The 18,201-nt window shown below is 45.5% G+C and overlaps 4 protein-coding genes across 4 annotated transcripts; all 4 read left to right on the top strand.

The window, feature by feature from the left end:
* Positions 1-1,347: 1,347 nt before the first annotated feature.
* On the top strand, positions 1,348-6,468 carry LOC114935736 (uncharacterized). Its single transcript, XM_085484007.1, has one exon. It carries the CDS (start codon positions 1,348-1,350, stop codon positions 6,466-6,468), a length of 5,121 nt encoding a protein of 1,706 aa, XP_085340133.1.
* Positions 6,469-8,543: 2,075 nt separating this feature from the next.
* On the top strand, positions 8,544-10,390 carry LOC146722694 (uncharacterized). Its single transcript, XM_085484006.1, has 4 exons — positions 8,544-8,568; positions 9,228-9,453; positions 9,649-9,768; positions 9,852-10,390. Exons 1-4 carry the CDS (start codon positions 8,544-8,546, stop codon positions 10,288-10,290), a joined length of 810 nt encoding a protein of 269 aa, XP_085340132.1. The 3' UTR covers positions 10,291-10,390.
* Positions 10,391-14,256: 3,866 nt separating this feature from the next.
* On the top strand, positions 14,257-15,333 carry LOC146722693 (uncharacterized). Its single transcript, XM_085484005.1, has one exon. The coding sequence runs from the start codon at positions 14,257-14,259 to the stop codon at positions 15,331-15,333; it is 1,077 nt and encodes a 358-aa protein (XP_085340131.1).
* Positions 15,334-15,360: 27 nt separating this feature from the next.
* Positions 15,361-17,337, top strand: LOC146722692 (uncharacterized). The gene has a single exon (XM_085484004.1). The coding sequence runs from the start codon at positions 15,361-15,363 to the stop codon at positions 17,335-17,337; it is 1,977 nt and encodes a 658-aa protein (XP_085340130.1).
* The last annotated feature ends 864 nt before the right edge of the window (positions 17,338-18,201 follow it).

The raw sequence follows: 18,201 nt of genomic DNA, 5'->3' as shown, positions 1-18,201 counted from the left end.
CTTTGTGACCGACTTTTCTACGTCATATACTATCATACTGGGTCCAGTTTTCTTAGGCAACTCTGTTTTCAGCCCGCATTCATTGTCTTCTATTATCTGCTGGATCTTTTTTAATTTGTTTCCACCTTCCGTTTCCACTAGAATGCCTCTGTCTCCCACCTTTCTCATTCTTTTAATCCTTATTTCTTTAATTAACGGATTCATTTTCTTTGTAAGTTTTTCTTTGACATCCTCACACGTTAAATTGTCCTTTTCATTTAAAGGCTTAACAATCATTACCGAAGAATTAGTCTTGAATCCGCTTTTTAGTGTAGTACGTTGGATAATTTCTTTTTTTTCTGTTTCAGATGCTGCTGTTCCGGACCATGGAGTGAACGCCACTTGAACATAGGACATCGAACTGATAGAATTTTTCGATGCCAGGTAAGTACACTTTAATTTTTCTCTCTCAACGATACTCTCTTGTAATTTCCCTTCTAGTAGCACCCACTTAGACAATATGAACTTAATTGTATTCTTATTGATTTTATTGTTTTTGTTTGAAACGCATAATAGAAAACTACTTGTGTAATAAAATATTATATTTTTAAATGGAATATTTTAGAATATTCGCTTCCGATCGCAAGTCAACAGGCATATCGTTTTTTATATGTTTTTTTCTGGAAAACATATCGCGACACAAATTATCCTGTCGTATAAAAACACGCTCGAAATATAAACAATTAACGGTGTCGCAACCGTTCCGCCGAATAATTATATTTTCTTGAGCATGCGCGGCTTCTCACGGGCGCCTCGTTTCGCCAATAATCATCGTGATTGCCAGCTCGCGCATGCTTTCTAACAGCCGTCGTTCTGTCAAATTTGACAGCGGCCAATTACGCGTAATACGCTCAGGTCACCTCGCGCAACTTTAAAAAGACGCAAAATTATTGGCGCGTCACACGAAGGTGGGCTCCGCTCCGGAAATTATAAATGATGAGCTCTCACCCCGCTTGCTTGCTTTATCGCTTTTCCGTCGTGAAAACATATCGCAAACCGCTTATCAGATAAACCGCAAAATTCGTTGACGACCGCCGCTATTCCGCACTTTGATTTTTGATTCCGATTTCACTGTAAAGATAATTAAGGTTTTGTAATAAGTTGTTATAGTATTTTGTCAATACGTGTGTGATATTATTAAAGTCTTTGTTTTACAAAAAAGTGACTCAGCCTTTGTGCAGCGCGATCCTTTGTTCACGCAGCGCGTTCGCGAACATATTTCTGGTCCTTCGAGCCGGAGACTTCTCGCCGGCACCCGCAAGTTTGTGAACGTGACTTCGTGTAGTTCGTGGGCGCTCTTAGTTCACCATGGATGTGAACACGTTGATCGACTGTCAACGTGAGATCCAGGTCCGCATTTCACGTTCCGTGGAATATTTGAAGAAGCTGGGCACCACCAACATCACCGCCAGTGCCGTATCCACACGCACCAGAATCTTAGATCAGCTGTGGACGAAATTCGAGACACAGCATGATCTCATTCGAGCGGCTCTGAAAGAAAAATTTTGCGAGAGCGATTACTACAAGTCGGAGTTACATGGCGATACGGAAAATCTGTACGTTGCACAACGCAGTACTTTAGATAGTTATACCGAACATTTTCGGAAGCCGAACGTGTCTCCATCCGTCGACGTCGCATCAAAGTCTTCGCTGCCGCGCATCAAGTTGCCGCCGTTCTCTGGCGCCTACGCTGACTGGCCATCCTTTCGCGATCTCTTCCTGTCAGTCGTGAGCAGCAATTCAATCTCGAACATTGAGCGCCTTCATCACCTCCGCTCGTGTCTGACAGGTCCGGCTGAAAAGTTGATAAAGTCACTACCTGTCACGAGTGACAACTACGATCGCGCTTGGGCAATCTTGGACAAGCACTACAATAACAAAAGAGAGTTGATCCGCTCCAACTTTGCCACGTTTACCGCCGTGCCAAAGATGAAGGGAGATACCGCCGAGGAGCTGAGCCGCATTCACAACGCTGTCACCGCCGCAGTCAACGCACAGGAGAGCATCGGACGTCCTATCAACTCGCACGGGATGGATCTGTTCAACCACATGGTCGTCGAATTGTTCGACGCACGCACTCGTCTCGAATGGGAGTCAACCACTTCAGACCCCACCGAACCACCACGGAACGAGGCACTTCTCGACTTCATTAGTCGACGGATCTTGACACTCAACGCCGCACGACCGAGGAGTGTCACAAAGGGATCTGGAGAGACATCACGATTCGTCAAAGCGCACGTCACGAAGCACCAAGGCACAGATTCACCTCAGTGTGTACTGTGCCGTGAAAACCATACACTGATGACGTGCAAGGGCTTCAAGGCCAAGACCGCGGTTGAGCGGAAAACGTTCGTGGAGGCCAACCGACTGTGCTTCAACTGCCTAGGCAATCATTTCCTAGCACGGTGTCAGTCAAAAAGGAACTGCCTCACGTGCAACGCGCGACACCACACCATGCTGCACGGGGCAGCCACATCAACACCATCTGCTGAGGCCACTTCACTTGCCACCACACTGGCCACGGCACGGCAAACTGAAACACACAAGGCCGTCCTCCTCGCAACCGCTCGCGTCAAGATCGCTGATCGCTACGGATCACCACACGAGGTTCGAGTCTTGATAGACCAGTGCTCCGAGGTGTCCATCATCTCTGAGGCACTGGCTCAGCGTCTTCGGCTGCCTCGAGCTTCAACAGATCTGTCCATCTTTGGCATCGGAGGGACTCGCTCTGGATCAGCGCGTGGCAAGGTCACGCTAGACATCACATCTGACGTGACCAATGTCGAGCTCCGCGTGGTTGCTTTTGTGCTGCCTCGCATCTCATTGCAGCAAGGCACCTCTCAACGCGAAGATCGTAGCTGGCCTCACATCCAAGGACTTCGACTGGCCGACCCGCGCTTCCTGGACGACGATCCTGCGGAGTTACTTCTTGGAGCAGAAGTTTACGCATTGATCCTCGAGGAAGGTCTTCGCAAGGGCGGATCACGGATGCCGATCGCCCAACAGACGAGCTTAGGATGGATCCTGTCCGGGGGCTACGATGCAGTAGCAACCGAAGGACATCGCAGCACGTTCCAGTGCACCGCAGACCACGACCTCGCTGACATGGTTCGACGCTTCTGGGAGCAGGAACACGAGCCAGTGGCTGGGACACCGCTTACCGCCGATGAAGCCAGATGCGAGGACATCTACGTGCGCACGGTCACACGCACGTCCAGTGGACGATACATGGTGAGGCTGCCATTTACTTCACCGCCGCCGACATCGCTCAGCGAGACTCGTCGACCTGCTGAACGCCTACTGGATGCCATGGAGCGGAAAGGAGCACGAGATCGTCGTTTCGGTGACCTCTATCTAGACTTCATGGAGGAATACGGGAACCTACAACATATGGAGAAGGTTAGCACAATTACAACAACTGGCAGCCCCAGGTGTTACTTACCGCATCACGGGGTCCTCAAGGAGTCAAGCACGACCACGAAGCTCAGGGTCGTGTTCAACGGCTCCCAGCGCACACGGTCCGGAGAGTCGCTGAACGCACACCTCCTCACTGGAGCCAATCTCTTGCCAGCACTCGCTGACGTCCTACTTCGTTGGCGTTGGCATCGGTTCGTGCTCGTCACGGACATCGAGAAAATGTACCGACAAATCCTCGTGCATCCGGAGGACTGTCGCCTGCAAACTATCCTGTGGCGCCACAACAGCGCTGACGACGTCCACGAGTACGAGCTGAGGACCGTGACCTATGGGCTAGCGTGTGCACCCTTCCTCGCCATCAGGACTCTTCATCAACTCGCAGCAGACGAAGAGGCACGATATCCACGCGGAGTCAAGGCACTGCGACACGACTGCTACGTCGACGACGTGGTCACCGGCGCCGATAGCTTGGAAGATGCTATCGACCTTCAGCAGGAACTACGGAGTCTTTGCACGGCGGGCGGATTTCCTTTGAGAAAGTGGGCCGCCAACGATCCTCAGGTGCTCACAGGAATTCCACCAGAACATCAGCTGCAACGTGGGCCGCACTCATGGGAAGAAGAGAGTCACGCTACCCTGGGCCTCCGATGGCATCCTCAAGGCGATTGGTTCTCCTTCTCAATTCGTCCACGTCCAGTCACTGATCTCACAAAGCGACGAGTTCTAGCCGAAACGGCTCGGCTCTTTGATCCGATGGGTTGGCTCGCGCCTGTCGTCATCAGAGCCAAAATCCTGATCCAGACGACGTGGCTTCAACGGCTGGATTGGGACTCTCCGCTGCCTGATCAGGACGCACACCGCTGGAGGCAGTTGTTGGATCAGCTTCCTCTATTGGATAACATTCGTGTAACTCGCTGGCTCAACACCGGGGACGACCATTCGCAACTGCAGCTCCATGGGTTTGCCGACGCTTCAGAGCGAGGATACGCCGCCGTGGTGTACATCCGCAACGCTGCAACAGAAAAAACGTCAATCAACCTATTGATGGCGAAATCGAAGGTCGCGCCTGTCAAGCAGGTGTCGTTACCTCGCTTGGAACTCTGTGCAGCAGCTCTACTTACCACGCTCATGCTCCACGTGCGCGCTACTCTCGGTTTGACAACGACGCCGGTGCATCTGTGGTCAGATTCAAGGGTCACACTTCATTGGATCCGCGGACACAGCACTCGTTGGAAAACCTTCGTCGCCAACCGAGTATCTCAGATCCAGACCCTGCTTCCAGACGCTCAATGGAGACACGTCGCTGGACGAGAGAATCCTGCAGATTGCGCATCGCGCGGTGTTACTCCTGCTGAATTAATCAATCATGAGTTGTGGTGGACAGGACCTACCTGGCTCTCAGGAGACGAGACTGCATGGCCGGGTTCAAACATCGACGTCCCAGAGGATGACCTCCCGGAGCAGCGAGCCACCGGTCTGGTAATCAAGGCACCGGTCTCGGCAGAACCTGACCTCCTCCTCCGATTTCCAACGCTGCACAGGCTGCTGCGGGTTACGGCATGGTGTCGGCGATGGCTCAATAAGGCGAGACGTGACGCCATACCTGGCCGTCTATTGCATCCGGACGAGCTGGACGTCGCCTTATTTCGATGGCTGCGAGTGGTGCAGGCGCTCCACTTTCCTACGGACGTAGCTGCGGCTTCTGCTGGACGCACTAGCCCACCACGAAGCCACCTAGCGATGTTGAGTCCGGTCCTCGATGATCAAGGCGTGCTGCGCGTCGGAGGACGTCTCAAACATGCTCAGCTACCACTCGACGAGAAACATCCAATGATCATCCCGGCGGCATCATGGTTGACTCGGCTGGTGATCGATTCCTGCCACCGACGGACGCTGCACGGAGGTGTGCAACTGACTCTCGGCCTGCTCCGCCTGCGCTTCTGGGTGCCTCGAGGAAGGACTACCGTCAAACAGCAGCTACACCGATGCATAACCTGCACTCGATGGCGCGCCGCCACACCACAGCCTCCGATGGGTAACCTTCCTCGGGAGCGAGTAACGCCAACTCGACCGTTCCTCAGCACCGGCTTGGACTACGCGGGACCAATCCTCCTCCGGACCAGCAAGGGGCGTGGACACCGTGCGCACAAGGGGTACATCGCAGTCTTCGTCTGCTTCTGGTCAAAGGCCGTTCACTTAGAAGTCGTCTCAGACTACACCTCGGAGGCCTTCATCGCCGCTCTGCGCCGCTTCGTCTCCCGCAGGGGCCTGTGTGCTGAGATCTACAGCGACTGTGGCACGACTTTCATCGGAGCAGATCGGACGCTGCGAGGTCTCTTCAACGCAGCGACAGCCGAAGGTCAAAGTGTCATCCTTGCCGCCACCGCTCAAGGAATCCGCTGGCACTTCAACCCGCCAGCGGCCCCGCATTTTGGTGGTTTATGGGAGGCCGCCGTAAAGTCGACCAAGTTCCACCTCCGTCGGGTGATCGGCGCGACCACCCTCACGTTCGAGGAGTTGAGCACACTCCTTGCACAAATTGAAGCCTGTCTTAACTCACGTCCGTTGCAGGCACTCTCAGATGATCCAGAGGACGTTTCGGCGCTGACCCCCGGTCACTTCCTCATCGGGACACCGCTCCTCGCCTTGTCAGAACCGTCATTGACAGAGCAGACGGTGTCCACCTTGTCACGTTGGCGTCATCTGCAGCGGATGAGGGATCACTTCTGGCAGCGATGGTCATCCGAATACATGCACGGACTCGCCCCACGCACCAAGTGGCTCAAGGATGCACCTGCACCCCACGTCGGCGATCTCTGCCTCGTTCGCTCCGAGATCACCCCCCCGAACCGATGGCCCCTCGCTCGCATATCGCGTTTGCATCCCGGGGACGATGGAGTTACACGCGTAGTGACGATCCGAACGGCCACGTCCGAGCTCGTGCGCCCACTTGTCAAGCTCGTGTTTCTTCCGGGCGTGAACGACGTTCCTACACCGCACGTTGACGCATAGCATCACTCACTACACGATCATCACGTCATGCACCATATCAACTGTCACGCTTCACTCATTTCACTCACCACCTCACTATAACACTTGTCTCGTTTTCACCGCTCACTGCATCGGTCACTCGCCGTTCACATCTGCCACATACTTTCGCCGTTTCAGCTGATCGATTCGCAACACGTGATCACCACGTGTTTCCGCGGCTCAGCTGATCGATTCACTTTACACGCGATCATCACGTGAACCTCGCCGCGCCGGCGCGCCTGCCCCACCATCGATCACTATCGACTTGCGATTCCGCGACCGAAATACCACAATATGTTGTCACTGTGCGACAAGGCGGGCGGGAATGTTTGAAACGCATAATAGAAAACTACTTGTGTAATAAAATATTATATTTTTAAATGGAATATTTTAGAATATTCGCTTCCGATCGCAAGTCAACAGGCATATCGTTTTTTATATGTTTTTTTCTGGAAAACATATCGCGACACAAATTATCCTGTCGTATAAAAACACGCTCGAAATATAAACAATTAACGGTGTCGCAACCGTTCCGCCGAATAATTATATTTTCTTGAGCATGCGCGGCTTCTCACGGGCGCCTCGTTTCGCCAATAATCATCGTGATTGCCAGCTCGCGCATGCTTTCTAACAGCCGTTGTTCTGTCAAATTTGACAGCGGCCAATTACGCGTAATACGCTCAGGTCACCTCGCGCAACTTTAAAAAGACGCAAAATTATTGGCGCGTCACACGAAGGTGGGCTCCGCTCCGGAAATTATAAATGAGGAGCTCTCACCCCGCTTGCCAGCTTTATCGCTTTTCCGTCGTGAAAACATATCGCAAACCGCTTATCAGATAAACCGCAAAATTCGTTGACGACCGCCGCTATTCCGCACTTTGATTTTTGATTCCGATTTCACTGTAAAGATAATTAAGGTTTTGTAATAAGTTGTTATAGTATTTTGTCAATACGTGTGTGATATTATTAAAGTCTTTGTTTTACAAAAAAGTGACTCAGCCTTTGTGCAGCGCGATCCTTTGTTCACGCAGCGCGTTCGCGAACAGTTTTCTTTAAAGAGAAACTCTTCTAGAGCTACTCTTTCAGATCTCACTTCTTTTAGCGTAACTTCCTTGTCGTCCTTTTCAACTTTCGGTGAGCCTTTTTGTTCCAGTTTCTCTCTTTCCACACTATTCGCATTGCTTTTTTGAACAGGTTCAGGAAAAATAAATACATCATTATCATCAGTTTCTCTGGTATTTTTTGAACTGGGGCGTTTTGTCGTTTTTTTTTCAGCCGGAGAGTCGTATGCCTCCTCACCTTGTTCAAGCAAAGCGCTAAAGCGAGGCCTATTTATTCCTCCAGTTATTATTTTCGCCGATGGTGGTGGTGATCTGGGAATAGACTCCCTTCTCTTGAACGGGTCCTGTTCTTTATCTCCGGGTTTGTGTTTCATCGTTAACTTTGGTTTGAGTGTATTTTTAGTTTTTTCATTTTTCTCCATTTTTCATCCCACGAGTATGGTAGGAACAAGTATCAAGTGATTCAGAGCCTCCATGATATCACCAAGCCTAGCTACTCTGGGGGGTCGGCAGGTACCCCAGAGGGAACGTTTGCGACCGCGCTGTTTCACGTCTTCGTGGCCAAACAGCCATCGGCACGTTGCCTTACACCTTGGCTTAAGACGTTTGGTGCATTCTTAGTCTGTCCTCTCCTTCCAAACTCATCCGGCAAGGTTGAACCTACCAGGGGCATAACCCCCGCCGGCATGACTTCGAATGTGTGTTCGCGTCGCATGCCCTAACATGCTCCTTCTCACTCCAATGCGCTCCAATACGTTCGTGTCACCGGAAACAAGATGGCGACTAGATGTTCGCGTCACGTTAGAGCATACTCTAAGGAGCAATTAGGAGCACGCTCTATTTGCCTCACCTTCGAAGGTGGTGCATTTGGGGCTATTTTATCGCGCATGCGTGTGAAGCTTGTACTGTAAACAGTATCCACTGCTCAAGAGTCGGGTAGTCCAATAACCTCGCTTTTATTATTCGGCTACGCCGTTACTGTCTTGATATTTCACAATGGAAACTTCTTTTAAGTATTCAGGTAAGAATTTTATATATGATGCTGATTACTTAAATACTCATAATACTTTTTATATTTTTACTTAATTAACTAATAAAATAAATTCTAAGAGATAGATTAAATGATTTTATTCTAAGATAATTTAAATTGCATAAATATTGTACTATATTAATAGTTTTATTTTTCAGCTGTGAAACCTAAACTGGTATCATTAAAATTAATTAAGCCTCCCCAGACTTTTGCGTGTACTTCTGTTGTAACTGCTACAACAAACTCGACACAGTTCCTAACCACAACTGCGCCTTTGGATTCTGTACTGAATAAAATAAGTTTTTCTACAATTCAACCTCAGACTATAATCCACGAGAGTCCTTCTGTTACAGTTCCTGTAACAAGCTCTATGCAGTACACACCTACAACTTTGTCTTCACTAGACTCTTCAATTGTGAATGCTTTACTAAATAAAGCAGGTCCTTCTGAAATTCAGCCTCAGATTAAAGTCCATGAGAGTTCTTCTGTTACGATTCCTGTAACAAGCTTTATGCAGCACACGCCTACAATTGTGTCTTCATTGGACTCTTCAATTATAGACTCAGATAATGAAAAAGAGAATACTTCTGGTGTCAATAATGATGGCTATTTTATTTATGACTATAAAACCATAATGTTGTTTTTCACAGAGTATGAACAGCATGAAAAAAAATTCCAGAAAAGAAAATATCAAAGTAAAGAGGCTATGTTTCAAGCGATAGCAGAATCCTTCCAAGAAAGAGGTTATGTGAATGCTACTAAAAATCACATGAAAAATAAATTTAAATTGTTGAAGAAGAAATGGGATAAACATATCAAACAGACCATGGGAAAAAATAGTTCTGGAAAAAGCACTAAACCTCTTCCATTTAAAGAGTAAGTTCTATCTTGTGTTTTCTGTATATAATTATATATATGATATTTTTGAATTAAACATTATAATTAATAGTTCAGTCGATTTGTTTCATATTTTTATTTTGTCATTCTTACAATATTCTGTTTTTATTAAGTAGTTAGTATTATATTTAGTATTTAATAAGTAAGTAATAGAATACATATGTATCTTTACAGTGAAATGATAAACTTATTTGGAAAAAGTCACAGTGGAGTGCCATCTTTTGTAGCTGGCCGCAATGGAATGGTTTCTCAAGAAGACATTTTGCAAAAAGTGGTCAGTCAACATTTGTCTCAGTGAGTAATCATCTCCTTAAAATGTTTTTTAATTCATTTCTAGATATATTTTTAGATATAATTTAAAATGTTTTCTATTATAGGAATGTAAATGAAGAACAATCTTCTATTGCACTAGACTCGCCACCTTCGACACCATCTGCAGTTAACAGTCAATCTCAATCAGTAATAGGTAGCAGCAAATCGTCCATGACGGATAGCAGTTGCTCATCTTTAATAAATACAAAAGCAAAAGTACGAGATGGCAAATTGGCGCATACTCTACAATCACTTAAGGAATCCATCTGTGCTGTGCTACAAAGAGAAAGTGATGCCAAACAAGAAACACGTACAAAATACCTGACGGAGCTTAAAAAATGTAATGAATTACAAATAGAACAATTACAATTGCAAAAAGAACGAAATAGTATCTTACAAAGGCAACTTAAGATACTAGAGAGAATAGAAAGTAAAAAATACTCAACACAAGAATTATCAGACGAAGAAGATTATAAAGATATAATAAGACTGAAGGTTTACTAAATTATATGTATACATAAGACATTCATAAAGTTTGTTCCTTTGCCTACTTAAAGGAGAAAATGTAGTAAAACACATTTATTAATCTTTTCTACATATAAATTCTGCGAAATTACACATTTTTCCTGACAAGATCTGTCAGATATAGTAATTATAAAAATAGACACATTGTCTTTTAAAAAATGTTAATAAGATATTATTACAAATTTATAAAATTTATGAACAGTTTATTAAGTTTAATTTTAATTTTGTTAAAAGACAAGTGTGTTGGTTTTTACAATAATTATATCTTAATTAGATCTAATAATTAGATCTTTCATCATTGGGAAAAATGTGTAACTCTACAGGATTCAAAGGTAAAAAAAAGCTAATAAATGTACACATTTTCAATCACTTCATTTTTTACTTTATAACCAAAGTTACAAACTTTATGAACATTTCACGTAAATGAAGTTATATGTATTTAAAATTTATATAATTTTGTTAATTTTATTTAAAATTTTTATTTCAAGTTGAAATAACTTTTATTTTATTAAAGTTTATTTTAGTTTTTTATTTATTTATTTTCTGTTATTTTGATAAACAGCGTGACAAAGCTGTATCAAGCTCTGCAAGAGAGGAAAGCTACATTTACTTATTGAGTTCTTTTAGTTGAAAAAAGCTGCATTTATTTATTGAGTTTTTTTAATTGGGAAAAGCTGCATTTACTTATCGAGTTTTTTTTTACATAATAAAGCAGCATTATTTACTTGCAGTCAAGCGTACAAAACGTGATTGAAAATCAAAACTGTCATTTCTTGTTCAATTTACATTTTTTTGTTAATTATCGATAAAAAATCATAATAAAATATATATTTGCATTATGCAGTTATATTTCTCTATTTGTATGAAAAATAGGCGTATATGACAATAAAAGACTGATGTATGGATAAATTTTTAACAAAATTGTTTTATTTGTTGTCTTACATATTACATAAGAATTTATTTTATAAAATTTAATATCAAACTTTAATAATTTTTAATTAAAATGAGCTGAATAGAAGATATATAATCGTAATATTCATAATTATTAATAAATGAAATATATTTGTGTAATCGTTATGGTTATAATCGTTATAATCTTGAAACTATAATTGTACATTGTTTCCTAATTTTTATAACTAAAAAAACATAAATATTTGAAAGCACTTTGATAGTTTTGTACATTAAATACATATCATACATATTTTTAATTGAACGACACAGATTGATACAATGCAGTATGTGATATGTCGACGTTGACAACGACACGATATTGATATTTAAAAAAATAATAAACATAATATTTAAATATTAATATTAGAACATAATATTTAAACAAATTTATTTGGATACTCTTATTCAAATCATCGTTGAAACAGTTGTCTACATAATTCGTCTCTGAGATCGCGACCATGTCGATCATCATCCGGATCTTCATTTCTATCTGCTGCTGGGACATTATGTAACAATACCTGCGCATTTATATCAGCATGGTTGTCGACTTCAGGTTCTTCCATGTGTTTCAAATCATCCAAGTCAGCCAAATTGTGAAGAACGCAGCAAGCGAAGATGAATTTGACGATAAATTGCATATTCCTCAACTTGAGGAAATATAACTGTCTGAAACGTTGTTTCAGTATTCCAAATCCATGCTCAACTGAAATTCTGCATTGACTGTGTATACGATTAAAATTTCTTTGGGCCTGTGTCAAATGTCCATTATCCCGATATGGAGTAATTAATTGGAGAAGGCATGGATATGCAGCATCTCCAAGAAGTATGCTTCCATCTAAAATAAAAGCATGTATATTTAAAATTAACAGCTAAGGCTAAGGCTGCTTTTTGATATTCATTCTGCTAGTTGAAAATCTATATTTTATATTATGTACTACAGATTTATAATACTGGCAGTAAATATCAAAACGTAGCCTATGAAAACATTTACAGTGAAGTATATATTTTAATCATAAATCTTACAGATATGGCAATGCATAGTCAACCACATCTACATACATAGAAATATTGAAAAATGTTTCTTTTTTTAATCTCCTCCGGACTTTCGAATACAGAAACTGTTGACGCATGTCATAAATTTGTATAATCAATAGACTCTTATATTAATCGCTCGTATATCAACGGAAAGGTTTGATCGTTCGAAAAGACACACGACAACATTATCGACCTTGTTCACCATCCCATGTGATAAGAGTCACGCTGTCACGTGTACATTTTATTTACTCCTATTCTTTCGTCGCTCCGATTCGCCGAAACAAACATCCGATCCCGAGAAAGAGAGGATTCCGTGACGAAAACTCGGAACGCTCCCGAAAACCGAGAATCAGATCTCTGCGAACCGTGCTATCGATCAGCTGCAAATACAAGTAAACATATGTTCGTTGCTGTAATCACTTTCCTCTCGGAGCGAGCCTTCACGAGGCTGTACAAGCCACCAGTCGATCAACAATAATTTGAATTAGAGCGACGCCGTCGCGCCTACTGATATCGACAACATTTTTTGGTCCTTCGAGCCGGATCGCTAACGAGAGAAGACGACAAGTCGTGAAGTACATCATCCAATTACATTTTGGCTGACTTTGATCACGACCTACGTTGTTTAACGCAGCAGCCGCCATTCCAATAATGGCTACCACCGCAAAGCTTTTGGAGCAACAGCTCGACCTTGTTAGATCGGTTGCAAATGCCGTATCTAATTTCAAAAAACTCGGCCACGCCAAGATGACGTCCACCGTGGCTGCAAACCGGATGGAACGCGTCAAGGAACAGTTCCGGGAGATTCGCGTCAACAACGCCAAGCTGTTAGTCCTCGCCGAAGCCGCTACGAAGACCACGCATCGATACTTCACCGAGGAGCTGTATCAACAAGCCGAGGTCCAGATGGATGCTGCCCTTGACTACCTGGCCGAATTTGCCATACCTCCCATTGCCGCCCCGCACATCAACATCATGGACGCTTCGAACGCAAGTACCGATTATCATCATGGTCCGCGCCCGGTCTCGCGTTTACCGCGAATCGAATTACCGAAATTTGACGGCTCTTTCGAGCGGTGGGAAACGTTCCGCGATAGATTTAAAGCAATGGTAATTGACGATCCGATTTTAACAAATGTAGAACGCCTGCATTACTTATGTTCAATCGTTACCGGAACGGCCAGCACTTCGCTGAGTCACTTAGCAGTCACCGATGCGAATTTCGAAGTCGCGTGGCAAATCTTATCGTCGCGCTTTGAAAATCAACGTCGAATCGTCAACTCCCATCTTTAAATTTTATTCTCGTTACCGTCGGCAACGCATGAAACCGCGAAAGAGTTGCAGACTCTGCGTGACACCACCAATACCACCGTACAAGCGCTGAAAAATCTAAAACGTCCCGTCGATACGTGGGACGATGTTCTCGTGTTCCTCGTTTCGCAAAAACTCGACAAAGCTTCGAGAAAAGCGTGGGAATTAAAAATGAGCGAATCGCAAAATTTACCGTCCTATTCTCAACTCGACAAATTTTTAGAGTCTCGCATTCGCGCGTTCGAAGTTATCGCCCCGACGAAAAACATCGAGTCAGCCGAGACTACCTCGTCAAAAATTAAATCGGCCAAATCCGTAGCATCACATACAACGGCCGTGAAGTTCGAATGCCCGGTCTGTAAGGGCCATCATCGTTTATTTCAATGTACACAATTTGCCGCTTATACGCCGGAGCGCCGTTTCGAATTTATTAAATCGAACCGCCGTTGTTATAATTGTTTCGCGGCAAACCATGCGTTAAAGGATTGCACCAACAAGCATCGTTGTCGAGAATGTAAGCAAAAGCATCACACTCTCCTTCACCTTGGAAACCACGCAAAGTTACTGTATGCTGAATCGTCACATTCAAAAGAAGAGACGAAAAAAGACCAAGACAAAAACGTTGTCGCTCTTACCCTAACACGTTCAATGCCAGCTATTCCCGCCGTTCTGCTCGCTACAGCGCGCGTCCGCGTACATTCCGCGCACGGTCGCTTCATTCCCGCTCGCGCGCTTATCGATCCAGGATCGGCTGTGACACTCATTACGGAGAATCTTGCGCAATTACTCCGTCTTCCTCGAGTAAAGCAAAATTTAAGCGTTACTGGCGTTGGTCAAACAAAAACTTCCGCACGCTACGCAACAAATATTAAAATTAGTCCCGTAAAAAGTAACAATCCCGCGTATTCGACGACGGCTTTAATATTGTGTTCGCTCGCGGAATACGTGCCACCTCCCGTTGCGTCTCACACTAAGTGGACGCACCTCGACGCCCTCGAATTAGCCGATCCTGATTTCCTGAGTCCTACGCCAATCGATATAATAATTGGAGCCGATATGTATGGAAATATTTATCGCGACGGTTCACACAAGGGAACACCACACGAACCGTTCGCGCAGAATACCGCGTTCGGCTGGATTCTCTCGGGTCCTACCGTCGAAACCTGCCCCCGCAATTCCGTACCCGCATATCATACTAACATTTCACCTAATCTTGAGCATACCTTAAAACAGTTCTGGGAACTCGAAGATATCCCAGCCCGCGTTCATCCGAGTCCGGAAGACACCCAATGTGAGGAGCATTTTGTGACGACTCACTACCGCACCATGGAAGGACGCTACGTCGGGCGTTTTCCCTTTAGAAATGGCCCGCCTCGCGACCTTGGAGACTCTCGATTCGCCGCGTTGAAGAGTCTCGAACGGCTCGAACGTCGTTTTCGAACCGACCCATCGTTAGCAACGGAATACACCGCATTCCTGACCGAGTACGCAAACCTAGGTCATATGACTAAGATAAATCCTACCGAATTTCCCGCCCAAGCTCCCGCGTACTACATTCCACACCGTGCCGTGATCCGTGAACATAGCAATACAACCCGACTTCGTGTTGTGTTTAACGCGTCGTGCAACACCGCCACCGGCAAATCATTAAATAGCGCTCTTCATGTAGGAGCAAAATTGCAAACCGATCTAGTAGCGGTCGTCCTCCAATGGCGACAACCTTGATTTGCACTATCAGCGGACATCGCCAAAATGTATAGGCAGATTTTAGTACACCCTCTCGATACGAAGTATCAATGCCTCTTATGGCGATCGTCTCCGACGGCTCAGGTCGACGAATACCGACTTCTTACCGTCACTTACGGCACCGCCGCTGCCCCATTCTTGGCCTTGCGAGTCTTACGGCAATTAGCCGAGGACGAAGGCTCACAGTTTCCGCTCGCGGTACCGGTTCTATTACAGCAAACGTACGTCGACGACTGTACTTTCGGCGCCGACGACCTTGAAACTGCCAAACAAACACGAGATCAGTTAATTTCGTTGCTATCTCGAGGCTGTTTTCGTTTGCGTAAGTGGGCGAGCAATTGCCCTACGCTCCTTGAAGATCTCGATCCTTCCGACCATGGACTCGCAACCAACAAAGATTTGCACGATCACGATTCCATTAAAATTCTCGGAGTTACCTGGAAACCGGAACACGATATCTTCACCTTTCAAGTTTCGAATTTAATAACAGTCGCGAAAACTAAGCGCGGAATATTATCAGTCATCGCGCAACTCTTCGACCCACTCGGGTGGGTAGCTCCCGTTATCGTAACCGCGAAAATTTTCCTGCAGCATCTCTGGTTGACGAAGTCTGATTGGGATGACGAGCTTCCCGCCGAGATGTTGCGCGAATGGGAAACATTTCAATTGACGTTGCCTCTCCTTGAGCAGTTAACTATTCCGCACTGGACGCAGTATCATCCGAACAACAGAATTGAATTACACGGATTCGCAGACGCCTCCACGCGAGCGTATGCGGCAGCGCTTTACCTCCGTGTCATTTCGGGCGACGGTTGCATTACCAATACTCTGATCCTCGCTAAGTCTAAAGTCGCGCCGCTCAAAACCATTAGCGTCCCGCGTTTGGAGCTTTGCGCTGCGCTCCTACTAGCACAACTCATAGATTTCGCTCGTTCTGCTCTTCACCTTCCCGATATCGATTATTGGTGTTGGAGCGTTTCCATGGTCGTCCTCGCTTGGATACGTCAAAGTCCCTCGCGGTGGAAGACGTTTGTCGCGAATAGAGTCTCAAAAATGCAACAGCTTCTTCCCAATGGAAAATGGAATCACGTGCCCACGCACGGCAACCCCGCAGATTGCGCATCTCGCGGTACCGACCCTGCCTCTCTTATTAATCACCAACTTTGGTGGCACGGCCCACCATGGTTATCACATTCGTTCAATCAATGGCCAGTCATATCCGACATCCCGGCAACGCATAGTGAATTACGCGATTCAAAAGCTTGCGCGACATGCTCGGTAAACCATTGGGAGCTTGAATCTCGATTTTTCTCGTGGCCGAAATTACTGCGCGTCACCGCGTATATCCTTCGTTTCGTTCGCAACGCTCGTACCCAGACGAAAACACAATGCGATGCCTCTCACTCGCACCCGCATGCTCTCCGGTCCGATGAGCTGGTCGCCGCTCATAATTTTTGGATTCGACGGATTCAACTCAATCTATTTGCTGACGACATAGCTCGCCTAAAACAACTACGTTGCGTCTCAAAAACTAGTCCATTTGCTTCGCTTTCTCCTTACATAGACAGAGACAGCTTGTTACGCGTTCGAGGCCGATTAAAGCACGCAAGCCTTTCAGATGACGCTAAACATCCGCTAATTTTAAAATCACATCCATTGGTCCACCTCCTTATTAAACAGATTCATGTTGCGGCCCTACACGCCGGTCCGCAACTCACACTCACGCTCCTGCGACAACAGTATTGGCTAATTCGCGCTCGCGCCACTGTGCGTACCGTCCTCTACCAATGTATTGTGTGCACACGGGAGAATGCACGCGTGCCCGAACAGCTTATGGGCGACCTGCCGGATTTCCGCGTGAACCCGACTTCACGCGCCTTTAATCATACCGGCGTCGATTACGCGGGTCCGTTACTAGTGCGTACGACTAAAGGTCGTGGTCATAAAGCCCAGAAGATTTGCCAATATTTTGTGGAAGTATGAACTTATTACATTCATAATTAATTACTGTATTTTAATCAAATATTTTTATATTTCTTATTCAATTCGGTTAAAATCGTAAATATTTTGTAGATATGAACTGGTAATTATCTATAGTTTCTGTTATCGATATCAGTAGGCGCGACGGCGTCGCTCTAATTCAAATTATTGTTGATCGACTGGTGGCTTGTACAGCCTCGTAAAGGCTCGCTCCGAGAGGAAAGTGATTACAGCAACGAACATATGTTTACTTGTATTTGCAGCTGATCGATAGCACGGTTCGCAGAGATCTGATTCTCGGTTTTCGGGAGCGTTCCGAGTTTTCGTCACGGAATCCCCTCTTTCTCGGGATCGGATGTTTGTTTCGGCGAATCGGAGCGACGAAAGAATAGGAATAAATAAAATGTACACGTGACAGCGTGACTCTTATCACATGGGATGGTGAACAAGGTCGATAATGTTGTCGTGTGTCGGTTCGAACGATCAAACCTTTCCGTTGATATACAAGCGATTAATATAAGAGTCTATTGATTATACAAATTTATGATATGCGTCAACATACCGTCCGCCTCGAATGTGATTGACATTCGATATGAATACAATATTTGCGGTCAATGAAATTTAACGTAAATTTACAATATTCAATCGGACAGTTACAATCCAATGCCGCCCACCATGGCGGAATGATGTTCGCTATCATTGTTGATGTCGACCGGAAGAAAACAAAGTTTTGTAATGGGGCGCTTGAACTCGGATTCAGCCGTTTTAACAGTAACGACTCGAACGAGCCGATCGCTGCCTGGATGGCATTTAACTATACGCCCAAGCTTCCATCGACTTGGAGGGGCAAGTGGATCGCGAAGTAAG

This window comes from Nylanderia fulva, unplaced genomic scaffold (assembly GCF_048542155.1).
Source record: "Nylanderia fulva isolate GAGA-0341 unplaced genomic scaffold, ASM4854215v1 Scaffold287, whole genome shotgun sequence".
Taxonomy (NCBI): Eukaryota; Metazoa; Arthropoda; class Insecta; order Hymenoptera; family Formicidae; genus Nylanderia; species Nylanderia fulva.
The sequence above is the reverse complement of the archived record's forward strand: the minus strand, read 5'-3'. Positions and strand labels throughout refer to the sequence as shown.